At 54.3% G+C, this 21,703-nt stretch overlaps 1 protein-coding gene across 6 annotated transcripts in view; it reads left to right on the top strand.

Moving 5' to 3' along the window:
* The window catches only part of ANPEP (alanyl aminopeptidase, membrane), a 38,032-nt gene extending 16,568 nt beyond the window's left edge, over window positions 1-21,464 (top strand). For all 6 annotated transcript variants that reach the window (XM_083370926.1, XM_083370925.1, XM_083370929.1 and 3 more), the window contains 20 exons: window positions 2,515-3,375; window positions 3,852-3,994; window positions 4,916-5,055; window positions 5,163-5,289; window positions 5,661-5,815; window positions 5,993-6,106; window positions 6,971-7,114; window positions 8,706-8,771; window positions 9,533-9,598; window positions 12,125-12,297; window positions 12,537-12,613; window positions 12,966-13,105; window positions 13,571-13,626; window positions 15,378-15,525; window positions 15,665-15,756; window positions 15,886-15,993; window positions 19,189-19,356; window positions 19,746-19,886; window positions 19,968-20,049; window positions 20,490-21,464. In XM_083370926.1, the coding sequence (XP_083227052.1) occupies window positions 2,732-3,375; window positions 3,852-3,994; window positions 4,916-5,055; window positions 5,163-5,289; window positions 5,661-5,815; window positions 5,993-6,106; window positions 6,971-7,114; window positions 8,706-8,771; window positions 9,533-9,598; window positions 12,125-12,297; window positions 12,537-12,613; window positions 12,966-13,105; window positions 13,571-13,626; window positions 15,378-15,525; window positions 15,665-15,756; window positions 15,886-15,993; window positions 19,189-19,356; window positions 19,746-19,886; window positions 19,968-20,049; window positions 20,490-20,639 (2,934 nt within the window). In that variant the 5' untranslated portion in view covers window positions 2,515-2,731 and the 3' untranslated portion in view covers window positions 20,640-21,464. The remainder of the gene's footprint in view (window positions 1-2,514; window positions 3,376-3,851; window positions 3,995-4,915; window positions 5,056-5,162; window positions 5,290-5,660; window positions 5,816-5,992; window positions 6,107-6,970; window positions 7,115-8,705; window positions 8,772-9,532; window positions 9,599-12,124; window positions 12,298-12,536; window positions 12,614-12,965; window positions 13,106-13,570; window positions 13,627-15,377; window positions 15,526-15,664; window positions 15,757-15,885; window positions 15,994-19,188; window positions 19,357-19,745; window positions 19,887-19,967; window positions 20,050-20,489) is intronic.
* The last annotated feature ends 239 nt before the right edge of the window (window positions 21,465-21,703 follow it).

Here is a 21,703-nt window from a genome sequence, read left to right as displayed (position 1 = left end):
CTCAGGCAGCTGATATGGAGACCTGAGAATATGTCTGTGAAGACTGGCTGGGTGGAACCAGGCATGTTCAGGGAAGACCTGATGGTTTTTCACAGCCACAGAAACTAGGACAGAAAAAAGCGAGCATATATTGCGGGTGTCCATATTTCATTTTATGGTGAAAAAACTTTCTATAACAAGATCTGCACAAGTGGAACAGTCTGCCCACGGAGGCAGTGAGCAGCCTTCTCCAGAGTTGCTCTGCAGCCACCTCCTGCGGACGCTGGAGTTGGTTCTCCGGGTCAGTGGGCAAAGGTTGGGCTTGTGTTCCTTCCAGCTCTAGACTTCTGTGATGGTCTGATTCAGTCCCTGAGCCTCAGCCTGCCAGCGTAACAGTTTTGGTGCCTCATTGGCCAAGCTCTCCTCTGCCTCAGAGAAGACTGAGAGAAGAGCTTTGGAACGGATAGAGCGGACTCGTTTGGGTTGGGGATGAGTTGGACACAAGGTCATGAGGACATAACCCCGTCACCTTAATCGTGGGCGCTCCATCACTGGAGATTTTTAAGAAGAGACTGGACAGTCACTTGTCTGAAGTGGTATAGGTTCTCCTGCTTGAGCAGGGGGCTGGACTAGAAGACCTCCAAGGTCCCTTCCAGCTCTATTCAATTCTATTCTACCCCGCAAAACAGCAAGTGCCAGGGCATGTTTGTGCCACCATTAGGAGGATGTGAGAACGGCCCACAGTGAAATGGTGCAACAAGCTGAAACAGGTATTAACAGTGGTGGGATTCACTGTTTCTCTGTGTGGATGCTACTTCTGGAAGTCCATTCTGGGCCTGGGCAACAAAAAATTAGCTACCGGTTCTGCCAAAGTGGTGCGAACCAGCTGAATCCCACCACTGGGATGACAGGACCAGTGCTCCACCCTGCTTTGAGCTGCTTGGTTATCTTTTTAAAGGTTATTCAACGTAGATTGGCTTGGAGCCAGGTTTTTTGAAGGACCATCTTTTCCCACCTATTATAGCAGAGAGGCAAATTATGTTAGGGTCTCCTCTTGTAAGGAGGTCCATCTGGTGGGGACCCAGAAGAGGGGCCTTCTCCGTGGTGGCTCCCTCTTTTGAAACATCATCCCTGTGGAGATAAAGTTGGCCTCCACCTTGACTCTCTTTCGAAAGGCCTTGAAGGCCTGGTTTTGCCAAAGGGCCTGGGGACCAGGGTGATGCAGAGGCCATAAAGTGGCTTGTTTGATTGTTATTGCTGGGAAGGGGAGTTACTGGCTTTTGTTTTGGGGCTTTTGTTTCTATAAGCCACCTGGAAAGATTGTGAGTGAATTGAGCAGCCATATAAATGCTCTAAATAAATAGATTATGACAGAATAGGGAGTGTTGCTAGAGGCACAGACAGCCCTACGCTCAGAGGCCACCAGTTTCTGCGTCTGTGCTATGATGGGCTGGTATTTTCCTGCAGCTGAAGGCCTGCAGCTCAGCTGGGTTTTCTTATCACGCTCTGCATCCTTTGGCAATGGCTGCAGCCAGAGACAATCTTGGCAGCAGTAATCAGCTGGCAAGGAGGGTGGCGGGCACCTCAACTCAGCAGGGGGAAAGGCCCGCGGAGAAGGTGAATGCAGCCGCTGGAAGTCATTTGCCTGATGGTAAACAATGGAACAATCCGGCTTGCAGAAGACTTCCTTCCTTGAACCCAGACCCAGGCACTGTCTGGCCCAGACAGAACCGAGTCATGCTTTCCAGCCCCCAGCCCCCACGGGATTTGGCATACTTGTGTATGTCTGTGTATGAGCAGGTGGGAAATCTCATGATTAAAGGGTGGAGCAGAAAATTCTAATCGTTTCTGAGTTTACAACTGAGATGTTAGCTCTAGGACAATGTTTCTTAAATGTTCCGCTCGCAAGACCCCTTCTCACTTAAAATTAAGGAAGGTCCCAAAAGAGCTTTTGTTTGTATGGATTATATTTATTGATATTTACCATATAAAAAAGGATGCGTTCATAGAATATTTATTTATTTATTGAACCTGTGGCCTGCAGACTCCTGGGGGGCCGTGATGTCATCACAGCAGGTCTGCGAAGGCTTGAAGGAATATAATGATTTAAATTTTGAGTTAGGTTTTGGGGGCCCGGGGCCGTGGTCCATGGCCACAAAAGGTATTAAAGGGTGGTGAAGAAAAGTTTGAGAACCACTGTAGCTATTAACATAAATTAACAATATTTTCAAGAAAAAGCCCTATAGTTTTTAAACAAATGAAATAATAATGAAAAGGTGACGAAAGGGTCGTGGAGGACTCGCAGAGGCTGGCCTGGAAAATCCGGATCCGCCTTGTACACCCAGTAGTGGGTCAGGCAAACCCAGGCTGGTTCTCCAACCTCAGGTCTGCCCTGCACTGGCAGGGCCAGCAGCTCCTCTGAATCCCAGGCCTGCCCCTCCTCAGTGGGCCTGGGCCGAGGGCTGAGGAAGGTGGGAGGCAGCTGGCTCTCTTGCCCGGACAGTCCTTTGAAACTGGGATTGACTTTCTCTGCAGGAGCCACATCAAGGCGCATCCAGTTCTCCATTAACTCCCTCACAAGATAAGAGAAGATGGCCAGAGAGCAGAAGTGACCTTCGCCCAGCATTCCTGGCTTAATAATTGACATGTTTCACCACGCTAAGAAGTCCCCAGAGGCAACACATCTATAAAGGACCTGCAGTGTCTTAGCGATCCCTTTGCGTGCGAGCCCCACTCTGGCCTCTCCTCAGCCATGGCCAAAGGATTCTTCATCAGCAAGTCTTTGGGGGTCGTAGGCATTGTCCTTGGCCTGGGGGCCGTGGCCACCATCATTGCCCTCTCGGTTGTCTACTCCCAGGAGAAGCAGCGGGCAGACGAGCTCGCCAACCAGGCTCCAAGCAGCACCAGCGTGGCTGGCACCCCCAGCGCTACCATAGCTGGCACTGCCCAAGCTACCACGACCAGCGGCACCATCCAAGCTACCACAGTCAAGCCTTTGGAGCCTTGGGACCACATGCGGTTGCCCAAAACTTTGATGCCTACCTTTTACACCATCTCTCTGCAGCCATTTCTGAGCCCAGATCTCTACATTTTCAAAGGGAACAGCACAGTGGAGTTTCAGTGCAAGCAGCCTACGGACCTCATACTCATACACAGCAAAAAGCTGAATTATACAATGCAGGGGCCATCCCATGTGTCCCTGACAGGAACCAAAGTCATCGCACCTGCCATCGATAATACTTGGCTAGAGGATAAGACAGAGTACTTGGTGGTGAAACTCAAAGAGAACCTCCAGCAGAATGAGAACTATCAGCTGCATGCCAGCTTCACTGGGGAACTGGCAGATGATCTGGCTGGCTTCTACCGCAGTGAATATACAGAAGGAGAGGCACGCAAGTATGTGGAAGGGACAGAGTTGTGGGGTGGTGGTGGTATGGGAACAGAAAGAGGGCCCACAGAGGTCTGTTCCAACTGCTGCGGTTTCCAGGGCTTAGGCTGGGAGTGGGACTGGAGGCCAAGCTGTGTTTTCCTAGGAAGCTGATGCCCTTTGAGCAGATCCATCACAAACTGTGTTGGTCCCCTGCTTGTGTCTCAGGAAATATTATTTCTGAGAAAGAGTAATGAGAACTTAGAACTTGTTGGTGGAGCCCTCTTGGCTGCTCCATGTGAAGCAGCGAGGCCTCCTAAATGCCACCATGCCTCTGCCTGTCCCCCACCTGGGCTGGGAAGCCTTTGCTCCCTGAATGGGCCTTTTCCTGTGGTTGTATACGTGCCCCCTTAAGAGCATCCAGACCGAGCAGAAAGAACAGAGCCGGTTAATAGAACGATTCCTGGGCATCTTGACTGATGAGATGGTGTCTGTCTTTCTCCAGGGTGTTGGCTACAACCCAGATGCAGGCTGCTGATGCCCGCAAAGCTTTTCCTTGCTTTGATGAGCCAGCCATGAAGGCCATCTTCTCCATCACGCTGATTCACTTGCCTACATATAAGGCACTCTCCAACATGCCCATTAAGAGTAAGTGCCTAATTGGGGTGGGTGGGCAGAAGAAAGGGCTGCCCCTGGGCAGTGGGGAAGACTTACGGTGCTCTCCCTCGTGGCTCTCACCCGGGCTCGTCTCTGCAAAACCTCCCTCTAGGTGGAAACCGGGGGCTAAGCCGAAGCCAAGGGGGGCAGGAGCGGGTTGGGGAGAAGGTGCTGGGTGACGGACTCAGCAGGACAAGTGTGCTTTTGGGGTGTGTCTGAGTGCGTGAAAAGAAGATTCCTTGGCCACTAGAAAAGGGCAGAGAGACTCTTAAGGCCAGGCGTTAGCAGTGGTTGGGTGGCGGCACAATCTGCTGTTGCCCTGAAAGGTGCCAGGGGGCACCTAGGGCTGAGATGTCTGGCTGGAGATGCGCCCACCCACTTGTGCTCCCCAAGGCAAAAGCAAGTGGGAAAAGGGGGGGATCTGAGAGCGGGGAGGATGCACTCGTATTCATGATGACTTGTCACTTTAAAGAGGCAAGCTGCCCCCTGACGGCCATGGGTGAGAGTGACCACAACACACCCTCAACCTTTCAAGGCTTCCTTGGCTCAAAGGTGCCATTGTAGAAAGTCTCTGGGGCAAAGGCAGCAAGGCGAGGTTTTTGCTGCATTGAGTGGTGGGGAGAGACCCCACTCTGCCTTCAAAGGGGAGGATTGCTCTGCTTTTACACAGGGCATGTAGATGCCACCTGCTGAGCCCCACAGAGCGGCATCTGGCTAACCAGGCCTGTGAGCGGACAAGTGGGTGAAAACGGGGTCAGGGGCCCTCCTCCCAAAAGGATGACCGGGCCAAGGGCGCCCTTCTTTGGGAACTTGTGCTTGGGGAGACAGAACCCTTTCCTCCTGGGGAGGAGGGTCAGGCAAGGGGGCCTTTCTGCCGAGCTCACCCCTTCTCCTCTCTGGCTCTTCTTCCAGAAGCTGAGGAGGTAAAAATGTCGGACGGATCGACTTGGGTGCAGACTGAATTTCATCCCACCCTCAAGATGTCCACCTACTTGCTTGGTTTTATTGTCAGCGAGTTTGAGAATGTGTCTACTATCGAGAATAACACCCTGGTAGGCCTGCTCTAGCCGGGGACCCGCGGCCCACAACGGGCGCATCCTTCAGGTTGCTCTGCCCTGGAACAGGGACCTTCCCTGAGTGTCCTTGGGTCCTTTTTCAGATCCAGATCTGGGGCCGCCCCACGGCGATCAGAGAGGGCCAGGGAAACTACGCACTCAATGTCACGTGGCCCATTCTCAGCTTTTTTCAGCAGCAATACAATGTACCTTATCCTCTGCCGAGATTAGGTAGGTGAGGGCTGAGACACAGGTGGAAGTCTTGGCACTGGGCTGAGGGCCGGGAGACCAGCGTACCCTTCAGTCACGATGGGTGTCCTGCGGGTGTGACCCACTCCCCTGGCCTTAATTCTTACGGATTCCAGCACCTCCTCCCAATTCTTGCACTCAGCATTCACGGAGAGTCTTGAGCACTCTTGGTAACCTAGCACCAGATAGAGGAACATCAGTTAGCGGCCGCTTTGCATCAGAGCTCCCCGCTCCCCTTGCAGGGCCACGGCTGTTTTCGTGAAAAGATGCCTCAATCAGGGAGGGCGGCTCCCGGTTGAACAGGGAGCCCTGGGGGTGGCTGTGCTTCCGTGAGCAGGGACTTCTCTTCCCAGACCAAGTCGCCCTTCCGGATTTCAACGCTGGAGCAATGGAGAATTGGGGGCTGATCACATACCGTGAGAGTGCACTACTTTTTGACGAGAAATACTCTTCCATTGGCAACAAGGAACGGATTGTGACAGTGATTGCTCATGAAGTTGCCCACCAGGTACTTTCTAGATTGTACTTTTGGAGCAACTGAATCCCCACCAACGTAGAGGGCATGCAAGGGAGCTTCTGGGCAATCCACTCTGGCTAAATCCCTGGCACCCTCGTGCCATTGCCTCTCATGCCCAGGAGCTCCTAGAAAGAATGCTTATGGGATGAATCTCCTTCCTCTCAACAGTGGTTTGGAAACCTGGTAACCCTGGAGTGGTGGAATGAGCTGTGGCTAAATGAGGGCTTTGCGTCCTATGTGGAGTATCTGGGTGCACATGAAGCTGAGTCCACATGGAATATTGTAAGTCCCGCGTGTGGGTGCCGGATGAAAGTGGGAAGGCAACAGGGATACCACTGAGCCAGTGCAGCTGATTGGCCGAAGGTGGAGCTGGGCAGCACAACAGGAGAGGGGCTTTTTCCAAACTTACACTAACCACTAACTTTCTCCTGGAGAAAGGCACCCCAAAGGTGCCCCTGCAGAAGAGAGAGCTAGCCAGGGCAAGGTCTAGACTGGCTCGATGGGTCCGGGTGCCCCAGTAGCTCTGGGAAGAACCCCCCAGGACCTGAAGCCAAGAGCCAAGCAGACTCTAAAGGAGGCCAAATTGTCGGGAGAAGGGCTGAGCCCAGCAGCAGAAAGCCGGCCAGTGCTGCAAAGGGAGTCCAGATGTAGGAAGAATCCGTGGGCTTGAATGATGGCCCATTTCATCCTCTGCCAAGATTCCTGGGCAGCAGTTTGCATGCAACGTGTAACACGATTAATGAATCCAGTCATTAAACCCATTTCCTGGGTTAGTAGAGTCCATTGAATCACAAACTAGCCAAATTCATGCAGTAGGTTACCTCTTCTCTTCTCTCAGGATAAGCATGTTGTCTGAAGACAGCACTAGGTCTTCAACTGACTTGGATGAGAGTGTTGTGAGAATCTAGCCCAAGTCTCTGAAGGGCTGTTTAAAGTCATCTAGACGTGCCCTTCCTGGTTCTGGAGATGAAGGACTTCTCCTGGGACAAAGGTCTCCACAGGTCTTCCTGATGGATTCAAGGCCCCTTCCACATCCTTTCCTTCCAACGGTTGACCCACTGCTGCCCACGGTGGTCTTGGGTGGGAAGAAGGGCTCAGGGCCAATCAGGTTGTTTTGTGACCTGAGTTTAAGGTGTTCATTTTCAGAGAGATCTGATTGTACCGAATGATGTCTACCGTGTGATGGCCATCGACGCCCTGGCTTCCTCACACCCCCTCTCCAGCCCTGCAGAGGAAATCAACACTCCAGCTCAGATCAGTGAAGTCTTTGATGCCATTTCCTACAGTAAGGTGAGGAGGGGGCTTGGTAAAACCCTGCCTGACTTTGAGAGCAGGAGGGGTGTCTTATCAGCTTGGCTGGGCTGCCTTCGCCCCAGAGGGGGTTCTAGAGCAGATGCACACAGAACCCAGGAGCAGGAAAATCCATCCCACTGCAAGAAGAGTCAACTCCCCTCAACCTGCAGATGCACCCCACCAGGTGGAGGAAAGCTAAAATGCAGGGCCAAATAAACACTCTGTGTGTGTGTGTGTGTGTGTGTGTGTGTGTGTGTGTGTGTGTGTGTGTGTGATGAGCAAGTTGGGAGGGGGAAATGGTATTTTTTAAAGGACAGGCTGTAAAACTGGGAACGGTGCCTCCCCCCCCCACCTTGCTCCAAGGTCACCTAGAGAAGCCTTCAAGCCAGAGCAGAGCCAGTGAAGACTTTGAGAAATGCTAACATTTCACCCATCACAGAAGAGTTGGTATTTTGCTCTACAAGAACTTCAGGATTCTTATTCAGGATCCATTTATGTGCCAAGTGGCCCACTCTGTCAGGAGTGCTGGTAAAAGTAAGCCTGTGTCAAGAAATATAATGAAAGTTGCCCATCTTTTGAAAGCCAATGCGGCTTTCTACAAAAACACCTAGAACCAACATGGGTTTGTCAAAACAGATCATGCCAAAGAAACCTTATCTCATTCTTTGACAAAGTGACTAAATTAGTGGACCAATGAAAAGCTGTGGACGTAGTATACTTGGAATTCATTAAGACATTCCACAGCCTACTTCTTGGTAAGCTAGAAAAATATGACATGGACAGCATCACCACCAGAGGGATTCTCAAGTGGCTGATCAACCGCACTCAACATGTACTCTTCAACGGAATTGCATCTGCATGGAGGGAAGCCTGCAGTGGGGTACCTCAAGGCTCGGTCTTAGGCCCAGTTCTCTTCAATATCATCATAAATGATTTAGACGAGGGGTTAGAAGGGGAATTCATCCAATTTGCAGACCACACCAAGCCTGGGGGGAATAGCTAACACTTTAGAAAGATCTTGGCAGACTTGAACACTGGGCCCTATCCATCAAAATGCAGTTCAGTGATGAAATTTTCTTTCACAAAGAGGAAGGGGTTTACCTACTCTCCAAAGCATCTGAAGGGAGGACAAGAAGGAAGGAATGGAAACTTACTAAGGAAGATCTAACCTAAAACTAAGGAGACATCTCCTGTCAGGGAGAACAATCTTGCCTCCAGAAGTTGTGGGTGCTCCAACCCCGGAGATGTTTTAAGAAGAGATTTTTCTAGAACGGTATAAAGTCTCCTGCTTGCGCAGGGGTTTGGGCAAGAAGGCCTCCAAGGAGGTCCCTTCTGTTACTCTGTGAATTCAGTCTCTGTTTACCGCCGTGAAACGGTGGATTTAGAGAACTAAAGAGGGCTTTGCAGTATTCTTCCTCAGATGATCCCCAGGGCTGCCCAGAAGAAGTCTGGGACGGAGTCTGCTCCATGCCCTGCTGGCCCTCCTGAAGCTTCCTTCCCCTGCAGAGGAAGAAGAGAGGGGCGGTTGGGGGTGGGGTGGGGTGGGGTCCCTCTGCTTGCCTCATGGCAGCTTCTTTTCTCCCTGCAGGGGGCGGCTGTGATCCGAATGCTGGCAGAATTCCTCACCGAGGCTGTCTTCAGAGAAGGGCTGCAGGTAAGGGGCTGCCTTCGCCTCCCCCTCCCTGACTGGTGCACAAGCCAAAACTGTGGCACACACACACATACAAACCCCATGGTGCCGTGTATTGCCGTGCCCTCTTGGGGGGGGGGTGTAAAAGGGCAGATCCCGCAGATCTCCAGGCAGCCCTTTCAGGAGAGATTTAGCTCAGAACAATCTCAGCTTGCCACGCTGGTGAACGACCAGCAGGAACCAACAGCCCCCCCCCTTTGCACTCCCTCAGCTTTGGTGGGATGAGCAAAGAGCCCTTTCCTGTCTCCCTCTGACGCCCCCCCACCCCCCTGCCGTAGGGGGGCAAGCAGGCGGCTTTCTCCCCAGGCCAGCAGCAGTCCCAGCCCGTATAAAATCTTAGCCACTTTTACTGGGTAAGAGGGATGGCTTGTAGGGACACGGCACCTCTGGGCCCCTTCAGGCTGGTGTGGGCAAGCCCCTCTCCTCTGGCCCTGGCACTTTCCTCCATGGCCGGCGTCAGGATGTGGGGCTGCCGACCTCCACGTCTGCCAGGCTGCTCCCCCAAATCTGTGTGAGATGCTATGGTGGCTGCTGGGTGGGGCCCTCGTTGCCCCCCCCTGCCCTGAATGTGGGCGAGTCTCTGTCAGCCAGAGAAGTCAACCAGCAGCAGAGGGAATTGCCAGCGTGCGCGCGCACACACACACACACACACACACACACACAAGGCAGCCCCGAGCTTTCCTGTGTTTGGGAATTCCGCTCATCTGACTCTCCTTTCTCCACAGACCTACTTTGAGACCTACCAATATGGAAATACTGTTTGTGACGACCTCTGGGAACAGCTGCAGAAGGTATGTTTGAAAGCCTGTTCTAGCTGCTCCCACAGAATTTCTGAATTCCAGAGTGGAGGAGGTTTTTCTCCCGATGGGTTCCTTCCTCGGTGGTGCCGTGAGCAGGCTTTAGAAGGGGCCCTCTCCTGCAAGGGCCTGACTAGCCAGCCAACCCCTTGCCCTCTGCATTTACTGATCTGATGGAGAGAGACAACTACGCCTAATAGCAACATCCAGAGTAGCCTCTTGCCTCCCCTCCCTACTTGTGACAGGTCAACTCCAACCGCCCTCCTCCCCTCAAGGATGCCTTCCCACATCCTCCGGTTGGACGTCCCTCCCGGAAGCCACTCTCTCTTCCTTCAGATCTCCTGTATTCCCACTCTCAGCAACCCATCCACACATCCCATCTCAGCCGGAAGCCAACACAGCTGTGAGGGCATCTGGCTCCGACTGCCCTACACGGATTTCTTTTAAAGGTTACAGTGCAAAGTTCACATTAAAAGTAACAGCGGCACTAGATCCCAAGCATGTGATGAGAGTGCAAGTCCAACAGCCTTGCAAGTGGCCTTGGTTCTTGACCTTTGGTGCTCCATCTTACTCAGATTGTTTCTCTGAAGCTCTAGGCCAGCGATGGCGAACCTTTTAGAGAACGAGTAGTGCCCAAACCGCAACCCCAAACCCACTTATTTATCGCAAAGTGCCAGGGCCGCATCAGCATTGCGGTGCCCTCACAGGGGGGCAGGGGGCATGGCCCACTGGGTGGGCGTGGCTACAGTGGTCATGGCTGTCTAGGTGGGTGTGGCCAGGGTGGCCATGGCCACCTTGATGTTGCTCGTAGGGGGATGCCTGTGGGGGCCGGGCAGGGCTGGGGGAGATCCAGGGGGCCTTTGGCAGGTGAGGCGGTGAGCAAGAGGCTCGTCCTACAGGGTCAGGCAGGATGCCTCCTGACCCTGGGGGAGCCATTGCCGCAGGGCAAGGCAAGGTGAGGCAGGGGCTGGGGCGGCTGCTGCCTGACACCAACACCCCCCCACACACAGAGGCCAGCGAGTGCATGGGGGCTGATGGTGTCCGTCAGCAGCCACAGCCTGTTGGCCCCTCCACCAGTGCACTCTGGGGCTCTGCAGCCCGCTGCCAGTACCAGGCCAGCCCTCCAGCAGCAGGCGGAGTAGGGGAGGGGGGAGGCACGTGATGCAGACCACCAGATGCCCCTATTCTGTCCCATCTGTTTTTGCTTGCAGTTGGAGAGCAGGTTGCTGCTGGTCATCTCCTCGGCTGCCTCACAGCTCTTGCCCTTGGCCCGTGCATGGAGCCTGGTCCCCTGGTGCAGCCAACACACCTTGGCTCTGCCTTGGGCTGTTGCCACCAGCAACCTGCTCAGGTCCATTAGGCTGCTGCTGCCGCCCAGACCGCCTGGCCCGCCCGGCACAAAGGAGGTGAAACGGCTGACTAGCAAGCTCGGGTAGAGGTGGTAGAGCACATCCACGCCCTGCAAGCCAAAGGCTACCCCGAGCAGGGAAAGCCAGATCCCCATCGGCGCCATGCCCCCCCAGTCCTAGCTAGGATTGCGTGCCTCCCCCCTCCATCTCTGCTGGGCCTGGGCGGCCATGATGCCAATGGGGATCCGGCTTTCCCTCTCAGGGTGGCCTTTTGCCTGCTGGCCCTGGCGTGCTCTGCCACCTCTACGCGGGGCTTCCTAGAAGACCGTTTCGCCTCTTTCGTGCTGGGCGGGCCTGTAACTCTGGGTGGCAGCCTAATGGACCTGTGCGAGTGGCTGGTGGCCGTGGTAGGTACTGAGGTGCGTGAGGGGAATGCGCTCCACCCATGGACCAAGGGCAAGACCCTTGAGGGGGCTGAGGAGACGACCAGAGTTGACCAGCTCTCCAACCAAAAAGAAATGGGATGGAGTAGGTGTGTCCAGCGGTCCACATCACTTGTTCCCCTGACTCTGTGTGCTGCCAGTATTCACCGCAGGCTATACAACCCCTGCTGCCGGATGCTGTCGGCCCCCATGTGCTCACCGCCTCCTGTGCGTGCACTCCAGGGCCAGAGCGGTGGGGGCAAGTTCCTCACCATCTCCAGGGCACCCCCAAGGGGTCAGCGCCACTTGTTTGCTCACTTCCTGCCCCGTCGCTTCCAAACGCCATGTGCTCGCTACTCTGGCGAACTCTGCTGGGGCGATGGCACACGTGCCCACAGAGAGGGCTCTGAGTGCCGCCTCTGGCACGCATGCCATACGTTCACCACCACTGCTCTAGGCTGTTCTGTCTGCCTAACTCCAGTGGCAACCGTCTCCTCTTTCCTTCTGTGGGCCTCTGCCCATGTTGCCACCAACCGGCCCAGTTGAGGAAGAGACAGCTCCGTGGTCTACGAGAGAGGAGCTACATTGCAAAGGCTGGTGGGGCTGTCTGGCAGTTGGCCTCAATCAACTTCAGGCTGCCTGGGATGCATTTCCTGCCAAAAAGTCCAAATCTTGAGGTTAGGCATTTCAGGATACCAGAGCCAGGAGCCGCCTTCTCAAGCTGAGTCTCTTTGATGCTTCTGGGACAGGCAGTCAACAAGACGAACGTGTATCTTCCAAGCACCGTCAAGACCATCATGGACCGTTGGACCTTGCAGATGGGTTTCCCGGTTCTCACAGTTGATACCTCCAAAGGCATCATTACACAAAAACATTTTCTGCTGGACCCAGAAAGCCCCGTTGAGAGACCCTCACAGTTCTAGTAAGTCAGGAGCGTTGAGCCTTTGGGGAGATGGCGGACCTCCGTGTGGAAAGAGCCTTGCCCAGAAACTGCGAGAGGAAGGAATCCTCTTGGCCACGTGCAGCTCTTAGCCACGGGGTCCCATCCTGCTGTTGGGGAGACGAGGCTCATGCAGTCCAAGAATGAGGAGGACCAGGCTGAGGCCAGGGAAGGATCAAGGGAGGGCAGAAGCTGCTCAACTGACAGACGGTTTCTTGCAGTTACATCTGGATTGTCCCAGTTTCCTGGCTGAGCAAAGGAAAGGAGGCCGAGATGTACTGGCTCACAGACTTTTTAGGTATTTGCACCACCTTTGTTGTTGTACAAAGTTACAGGATTGTGGTCATGGGAGATTTGATGGAGTTTGCTTAAGGCTGCCCAGGTGGCTTTGGCTAGCTGGCCCAAGATGGCTGGCTTGATCTGCTGCCAGCCGGGGGGGGGCAAGAGCGCCTCCCTTGTTGCCAGAGGAGGGGGGCAGCTGGGGGGCTGCCTCCTCCTCGTTTTCTGATCTTCAAAAGGGAGTTTGGGAGACGTCATCAGTGTTGTATGTTTCAAACTGTACAAAATTCACCTGTAGCCCCCACTGAGGAGCCTGGCAGCTCTTGCAGTAGAGAGGGAATCATCTTCCTTCCTTCCTTCCTTTTTTGCAGCTCTAAATGCCAACTTCTCGACTTCTGCTGACCCCGCCCAGTGGCTGCTGCTCAACGTCAATGTCACAGGCTTCTTCCGGGTAAACTATGATTCGGGAAACTGGCAGAGGCTCATGAATCAGCTGAATGAAGACCTCCAGGTAGGCTGTCAAAACACCACCTACCCCCTCTCTGTCCCAGAAACGGCTATGGTGAAACCTCTCTTACCTCCAGGCCCCGGGGTAAGGGAAGCCCCCCAAGAGACATAAAGCTGGGGAGGCAGGGAGATGCTTCCCTTTCCAGACCCTGAGCCATTCCTCCCCAACACCCCCCCCCCGTGTCCCACAGCATCTGTTTGCTCTTCCTGTGGGCCCCCCAAAGGCCAGCTTCTCCAGAAGACTCCTCCGAAGGCTTGGGGTAGCCTTGGCTCTCATTCTCCAGGCCCACTTTTGGATGAGAGGTTGACCACAGTCTCCCTTGGTGCTCTGCCAGCACGACTGGCAACGGTCTGGAGGCAGGACTTGAGCTTGTGTGCCAAAGGATCTCTTCTGGGGTTCTCCTCTTGCCCACTGCCTGATTTTGCTAACTCTTAATTCAGTTTCTCTGACTCTTCTGTTCCTTGGCAGATGATCCCAGTTCTAAATCGGGCTCAGATCATCGATGATGCCTTCAACTTGGCCAGGTGAGAATCCCTTTATTCCACCCCCCTCCCGGTAGTGGGGAGGGGAATTGCAGTAAGATTGCTGCAGGTCCGAGGGTTTTTCTTCCTCACCCTGCTTAAGGGCTTACACGATTGGGACTGGGAACTTTGGTTGTTGAGTGAAGCAGTCATTAAGCGAGATACCACGTGACTACTTTGCTCAACGACCACAATCTTAGGACTTTCCATTGCGGTTGTGAAATGATCTCCCAGGTAGAGACTGGAAAAAAGACCACTGTGAAATCCAAGCAGGTTCAGTCCAGCTGTTTGCCACACGGCCTTGGCCAGCCAGAATCCAGAGGCAGCCTGCGACCTTCTCTGCCATTCCCCCCTTGACTTTCCGGGAAAGCTGGCAGGCAAGACAGCCAATGGTGATCGTATGATGGCGGGGCACTTGTCAACTTGTCTTGAGTCTGAGCAGGTTGCCAAGCAGCCAGATTGCAATCAAAGAATTGTGCAGGGGTTACAACAGCTGTAACTTCGGGCACGGATCGTATGTCCCTTCATTCAGGGCTGTCCAGGTTTTGCAGAACGAGTGGCTGCTAAGTGAGGACTCCTTGTAGTCACAAACTCTGCTTGTTCGGGTGTGAAGCTGGCTTATCCATTGGCTCTGGAGCCGCGGAGTGCCCGCTGTCGCCTGCCACTGCCCCTCCCCCACCATGAAGGCTCTTGCTCCACACCCGCAGCTTTTTCTCCAGCTTTTGTCGCCATCAGCCATGGGTTGCCTGTCAGCCGGGCCTCGGTGCCTTCTAAGCCGCAGCTCCCCTCCAGCTGCCTGTGGGCATAGCAGGCAGCCCCCTCCCCTCCAGGCGCCTCATTTCCTGGGTTGCTGAGTTGGTACAACAGGAACCTTTTGCTGTTTAGCCAATTTAGGGGTGAACCAAAGGCCCCTTCCTTTTTCCTTGGTTTCATACCTTCATTTCTTCCCCTCTATGTGATCTGAAAGTGGGGAACCAGTAGAAGGATGGGTGGGGGCAGGGGGAACTACTATAGGGAGAGGGGAAGGCTGCAAGGAGAAGGAAGGGAAGGGGGGCATCTGCATCTGTCGGTTGCCTCCAACGGAGGAAAGGCCCCCCCCCCTGTTTCCGTCGCCTGCTGCATGGATGCCCCCTGTGGAACTCCTGGGCTGGAGAGGTTGGGGGCTGTGGAAGCGCCTAGACTGCAACTGGCTGGAAAATGGAATTGACCAGTTTTCCCTTCTGGCCCAAGTGAAAAGGAGGCATTGCTGTTGTTTTTCCCTTCATGAGCAAGTAACTCTTTCACTATGCTAGGGGTTAGATTGGATGACCTCTAAGGTCTCCTCCAGCTGTATGATTCTATGATCTGGTGACCGCTCACATCCAGCGGGAGCCACCCATTCCCAAAGAACCAACCACAGAAATGAAAGTAACTGGCGCTTGTTTTCCCGGGAGGGAACCCGGCTCGCGTTGGGAAGGCTTGGCTGGCAGGGATTCCTTCGGCCAGCTTGGTTCCCAACTGGAATCCAGACAGGAGAGCGGGACTTATGGGGGGCTTTCCCTGCATCCTGTGCAGATCTGGCTGGGCTGAAATGCTCCCCCTGGCAACTCCCACCCGATGGGGTTTTTCCCAAGGCAGCAGCGACAGGGCCCTCTCCGGGGGAGGCTGCTGCGCTGGTCCAGGGGCGCCTCCTCTGCAACGTGGCCCTCTTTGGGCTAAGTATTGAGGCAGGGGAGAAACCAGCCCCCCAGCCAGCCCCTCTGCTGCTCTTTCAGAGCCAAGCATGTGGGCACTGACCTGGCCCTGAACACCACCCGCTACCTGGCCCAGGAGAGGGACTATCTTCCTTGGGACGCGGCCCTGGACAACCTGGACTACTTCCGCCTCATGTTTGATCGCAGCGAAGTCTACGGGCCGATGCAGGTGCCAGCTCCACCCAGTCTCGGCCCTTCCGTCCCCTTGGGCTTCTCCCTTCGCTTCCCACAGAGGGCACGCGCGGGGGGGGGGCTGGTCTCCAGCTTCATTCCAAGAGTCTAGTCAGACCTTCCTCTTCCTCTTGCAGAAATACATCCGGAAGCAGGTCACCCCCCTGTTTGACCACTTTCAGAACCTCACTCGCAACTGGACCCAGATCCCGGATGGCTTGATGAACCAGTGAGTCTCCAGGGATGAGGAGGAATGGGGGGAGGGCTTGTCTTTGCACGGCAAGGCCTTTAGAGAGAAAGGGGGATTGGTCACCCCCCCTTGAATTAATACCCTGCCTTCCCTCCCTCCCTCCTTCAGGTATAACCAGATCCTGGCCATCCGCACGGCCTGCTCCCATGGCGTCCCTGGGTGCAATGAACTGGCCTCCTCCTGGTTTGAGGCCTGGAAAAACTCCAAAGTCAACAAGTGAGTGCCTGGCCCTGGGGGGCCCCTGAACATGGGGAGCCCATTGGGGGAACGTAGCTGCTTTCTCGGCAGGCTGTCTTCTTCCCTGCACGATGTCGGAGAGCAAGCAGCTTTTAACCCCTCTTAACTTCCTGGGCTTGCCTCCCCTGGGGTGGACAGTTGGGCCAGGGGCCCTGCACACACACACACACACACACACACACACACACACACACACCCACACCCACACGCCTCTTCAGAGGCTGAGCCAGAGCAGAGGCTCCCACCCTGCTTTGGGGGCTCAGCCTCTTGTTAGCCCTTTGGCTTCGCCTCTTCGCTGAATAGCCAATGCCCCAATCGCATCCCCGCCTTTATCGTGGACGCCCAGTGACCCCTGGATTCAGCAGACAAATGGGTGGGAAGGACTGTCTGCTAAAGAAGAAGGTTCACTAAATCCAGGTGGAATTTTATGGCTGCGGCATCTTTTACGTCTTCGATGCACAAATGAAAGGAGGGCCGTCCTCTCAGCCCCCTGGACGGGCTTCTCCCTCCCCCATCACAAAGGCCAAAAGAAAACTCGCCCATCCAGCGGCCTTGACAGGCCAGGCTGATCTCCCCTCAGCCTCGGGCCTGAGGGGTGGGTTTCTGAGAGGGCAGAGATGCCCCGGCTTGACAGAGCAACCCGCTGCGAAGAGGGTGGGGGGTGGGCATCCAATGTACTGCAATGGCTGCCACCCACCCCTCCCATCGCCCGATGCCTGCCTCTCTGGGGCTGCTGGTTTGCAAGGGGTTCCAGGAGGAGCAGTCTGATGCCTCCCCCAGACCAGCCCAGGCAGCATCTGGCAGGCTCCTTGCTGGGCGGGGTGGCTGCTTGGAGGGGGAGGAGGCAGGCTGGGGAGGGGCTTTCCACAGGGAGCTGTGCAGGTAAAGAAAGGTGCCAAGAGAAGAGATGGGCCAGGTTTTTCAGCCTCTATTTTATTGGGCCACAGAGCAGCCCCCCCCTGCATCTGGGACAGAAAATGCCTCCTTTGGGGCTTGGCTTTTTCAGTGCTGCTGCACTCAGCACTCCCCCACCCCCCACCCTGAGCAAAATCTGGTCTCTTGGTAGCCAAAGTCAGGAGCCCCGTGGCCAGATATTGGGGGGTGGGGGCAAAGGAAAGCAGCCGGGCCTCCTTGGGGGGCCCAGTAGGGCTGTACAGATTTCCTTCGCTCACTTCCTGGGTCGTCTTGGTTCAGCCGCAGCCTGGCCCTCGGATGGAGGCGCCACTGTGAAATTTCTCCCCAGCTAATGCTAAGCAGGCCATATTGGAGCTCAGGCAAGGGGGGTTGGTGGGAGAACCCCAAAAGGTCCAGCCAGCCTTTGTCCATTCCATCCAAGGTCCACTAGACCAAAATCCAGGAAGCCAAGCCAATGTATTCACAAGAAAACATTTTGTCGCTCTTGTCCTGAGCCTCAGTTTTCCCAGCGTTGGTTCTACTGCTACCCGTTGTTTTCTTCCGCCCTCTCCCTTCCCAGCTATGGTCTTCTTATATTTCTCTACCTTTTTTACATAGCCACCCTTGCTTCTTCTGCTGCCCCATGTTAGAACTATTTGCTGGAGGCTTTTAGTACCCCCCGTTTTAGAAATTCCTGCCATGCTGGATAGCTGTTCACATTATCTGCTACTATTTGCCATTCCTGAGGAAAATCCTCTTCCTTAAGTCCAAAGCAGGTAAGCAAGCCTGCATTGAATCAAAAGCTCTTGGACCCAATTCTCCTCTTTCCTCTATTCCCTTGACCGTCTTCCCTGCTGATTAGTATTACATCAAGGACACTAGTCCTCATGGGCCTTCTGAAGGAATGGGTAGTCAGCAAAACCAGCCAGGTGTCTCCTGGAAGGACCCCGCGTGGCAGATGTGGCTTTTCCTTTCCTGTTTCTCTCCATTTGTCTTGGCAGCAAGCCAGACAAGCGTGAAGTTGGGGATGCCCACCTCTGCTGATCCCCGTTCTACCTGCCCTCCCTCCATTTCCAGCCACTGCAGCAAGGGTCTTCCAGCCACCACAGCTCACGTTGTTGCCGGAGCCCAAATCCTGCTGGGGGGCTCTGCAGGCCCACCCAACCACCTGCCTTGCCACTTTGCTTGGAGCTGCCATTTCTCCAGGCTCCTTGGCGGTGTGAAGGCAGCACACAGCACAACCCAGTTGTGTGGAACAGCAAGCCATAGCTTGCAGCCATGGCAATGCAACATTTTACTGCTTTGCAGTAGGCAAGATATTTTGTTTGCTTTTACTAAGTTAACAAAATAATTAAAATTGTTATTTATAATTTAACAATTAAAATTGAATTAAAATGACTTTTGATTTTAATTTAAATTGCTATTAAATTATAGATAATTGATTTAATTATTTTGTTAATTCATAACTAGCAGAAATTACTAATTTTTTGCATATCTGAACGCAGCCCAGCAATTTTATGTAAAGGGGCCCTAATATTTATTTGACTGCACTGCACTCAAACAGAGGACAGAGCCTAACATCTTTAATGTTTAGTTATTTATTCGTTAAATGTATGTAGCCACACTTCTCCCAAAGGGGATTCAAGAATAGAAGAAAATGCCCCTTTAATAGCAATGCCGCTGGGAAAGCCTCTCTCCTGGGCTATGGCTGAGCTGAAGCAACCTCCTGGGCAGAGATTTTCATTATTATTATTATTATTATTATTATTATTATTATTATTATTATTATTATTATTTCCAAGATGGTGTGGATTTGGGAAGGGCAGCAAGGCCTCTCCTCCCACTCCTCTGTCTTTGCAAGAAGGGCAAACTGATCGCCCACTTAGTTTTCTTGGCCAGGAGGACAATGAACACTCCCCTGCCCCCTGCCAGGGCTTCTTGCATGCAGACAGCTTTTCTGAGTGGGGCACTTTTAGCACATGGCACACAGCTCTTTCTCTCCCTGCTGCTGGCAGCGGCGTCTCTTCTTTTGGACCAAAGGAATCCTCCTCGGTTGCCCCATGCCGGTGCAGCCACCCTCTGGCCGGTTAATGACAGGGATCTGCACATCCTGCCAATTATGCAAAACCTGCCTCTGTATCCCCCCCCCCATACAGCGCTTTGAATGTGCTGGACCTCAAGATGCTCATTCCCAGTTAAACCTGCTCCTCCCCCTGCCTCGAGGTCTTCCCTCTCCCACCGCTTTGCCCGCGGGACTCTCAGCAACGGTCTTGCTTTCAGCATCTCGCCCAATCTGCGCTCCACCATCTACTGCAGTGCTATCCGCACAGGCAGCCCGGAGGACTGGGACTTCGCCTGGGAGATGTTCCGCCAGGCCTCGGTGATCTCGGAGGCCGACAAGCTGCGCTCGGCCCTGACCTGCAGCCAGACCCCATGGATCCTTCAGAGGTGAGCTCATCGCTGCCCAGGGCGCAGCTCACGGGGCTTCACCCGACTGCCGGAGATGAGCGGATTTTTATTTTTTTCCCCAAAGCACTGGGGCACAGTTCAGACATCCCCAGATAACCCCTGGCTCTCAAACAAGGGCAGGTGAGCAGTCTCAGATGAGGAGCTGAAAAGATTCCTGGTTGGGACGGCTGCCCATCACTAGGGGTCTTTGGGAAGAGGCTGGACAGCTGCCTCTCAGGGATGGTTTTCCTGCACAGAGCAGTGGGCTGGACCAGGTGGCCCTGGTGGCCTCTTCCAGCCTACAATTGCACGAAAAGAAAGGAAGGCCAGGCTGCGGCTATTTGGGGAGGGGGCACACGTTTCTGGAGCTACCCATTAATCCCTCACAGGTACCTTCAGTATACCTTGGACCCCAGCATGATCCGCCGCCAGGATGCCATGTCCACCATCAACAGCATTGCCAGCAACGTGGTTGGGCAGTCTCTGGCCTGGGATTTTGTGCGCATGAACTGGAAGACCCTCTTCCAGCAGTGAGTGTGCCCCCTCCCCCCCAACCACCCAGGGCCGGGTGACGGGAGACCAGCCATTCACCCACCTGTCTCCTGGCCTAGGTTTGGGAGGAGCTCCTTCTCTTTCTCCAGCCTCATCCAGTCGGTAACCAAGAGGTTTGCATCCCCATTTGAACTTCAACAGGTGAGGCTGTTCGGGGTATGGGGAGGGTTTATGGGGAAGCCTGGCTTTGTAGAGAACGACAGCCACCTTCTAAGAGCAGCCGAGTCCTCAATTTATGTATCTGCCCAGCGAGAGAAAGCACCGGAGGTCAGTGAACCAGGCAAAAGCATCTCCTTCCTGGCCAGCAACTGGAAGGGGAGCATCGGATCGGCTCTACTTAACTTACTCGAGTTTTTCAAAAAAATTGCTGGGTGAATTCAGAAGGGCTTCTTCCCGGCTGATCTAGTGCAGAGGGGAGGATGTGGTGGGAGAGAGGTGTGAAGGGAGGCTGCCGGTGGGAGTCCCTTTGAACACTCAGGGTGGGGAGCGCAACTCTGATGGAAGCCCAGAAAAATGGTGAGCCGGCAAGCAGAGGCGCCTGGGGAAAACGCTTCTTCCTTCTCTTTCTGACTGGCTGACAGCTGGAGCAATTCAAGGCAGACAACGCGGACGTGGGCTTCGGCTCAGCCACTCGGGCGCTTGAGCAGGCCCTGGAGAGAACGAAGGCCAACATCAAGTGGGTGGCAGAGAACAAGGCGCTCGTCCTGAAGTGGTTCCAGGAGAACTCGTAGGGGGAATCGGCCGGTGCTGCTGCAGGGTGAGGGCCAGACGGTCAACATCTGGGATGTTGCAATGGCCTCAGTGGCACTTGGCCCTTGAGCCACGGCTCACTCTCTTGGCACCCGAGGGCAGAGGAGCAGGTGGGCTGGGACTCTCTCCGGCCATGGTAATGCCCCTCTATGATTTTGTAACCGCAATGCTGTAAATTAAAGAGTCCCTTGAATGGTATGTGCAGAGAGTGCTGGAGAAGGGGAAAGGGAAGAAATGGTAGGGCCGTGCGGGGCTTGACCTGGTGCCAAGCCCTTGGCAGATCTTGTGATGCCAGCCATCTTGACACAGCACTCTGGTTTCCCCCATGTCTACGGTGGGTATTAGCAGTGGCGAATGGGCTGGGTGCATGACTCCTGCATCAGCAGCCTTTGGGCAACATGTCCTTGGCAAGGCTGCGCGAGGAGCTCCTGCCTCACCAGCAGGCTTTAACCTCCATGTTCGTGGTTGAGCAGCTTCAGGAGGGGAGGTGCAAGAGGGGAAGGACTTTCTCCCCAAAAGAAGCCAGTTGAAACCCAGGGCGCTCATTCAGAGGAGCTGATCCAGCAGAGGGCCCAGGTCAGGCCTGCCAAGCCCTTTGTGAATAAAAGGATGAAAACTGGACTCCAGCCTCTAAAGAACTGATGCACAAGATCCTATTTTTATACAGCATTATCTTTGTCTAAATTTATGGTAGATGCAAAGTTTGGTCTCCTGAGGCCAACGTGTTCCTACAGCTGAACCTGCCATTATATTTATCCTACTGTTTGAATCTTTCTTCCATAAATAAAAGCACAGCCTCTTCGGGATTTCTCTTCGTCTCTCTCTGTCTCACAAGTGCAGACATTAAAACATCTGTGCTTGTGAGGGGACAACTCTGTAAGAGAAACGGCAGCCCCTTTATTCAGCGAACTCCCAGCGCCTGGTTGCTTCAGGTGGCTCCCTCTTCAGTGCTTGGCACGGCTGGAAGAGGAGCAGCCACCGCCTCATGGCCATCCTTGGCAGACGCAGCAGCCTTTGTTCCTGAGGCACCAGGAAAACAGCCCAA

This window comes from Vipera ursinii (assembly GCF_947247035.1).
Source record: "Vipera ursinii genome assembly, chromosome: 11".
NCBI lineage: Eukaryota > Metazoa > Chordata > Lepidosauria > Squamata > Viperidae > Vipera > Vipera ursinii.
Note: the sequence above shows the minus strand (reverse complement) of the source record. Positions and strands in the feature narration are given on the sequence as shown.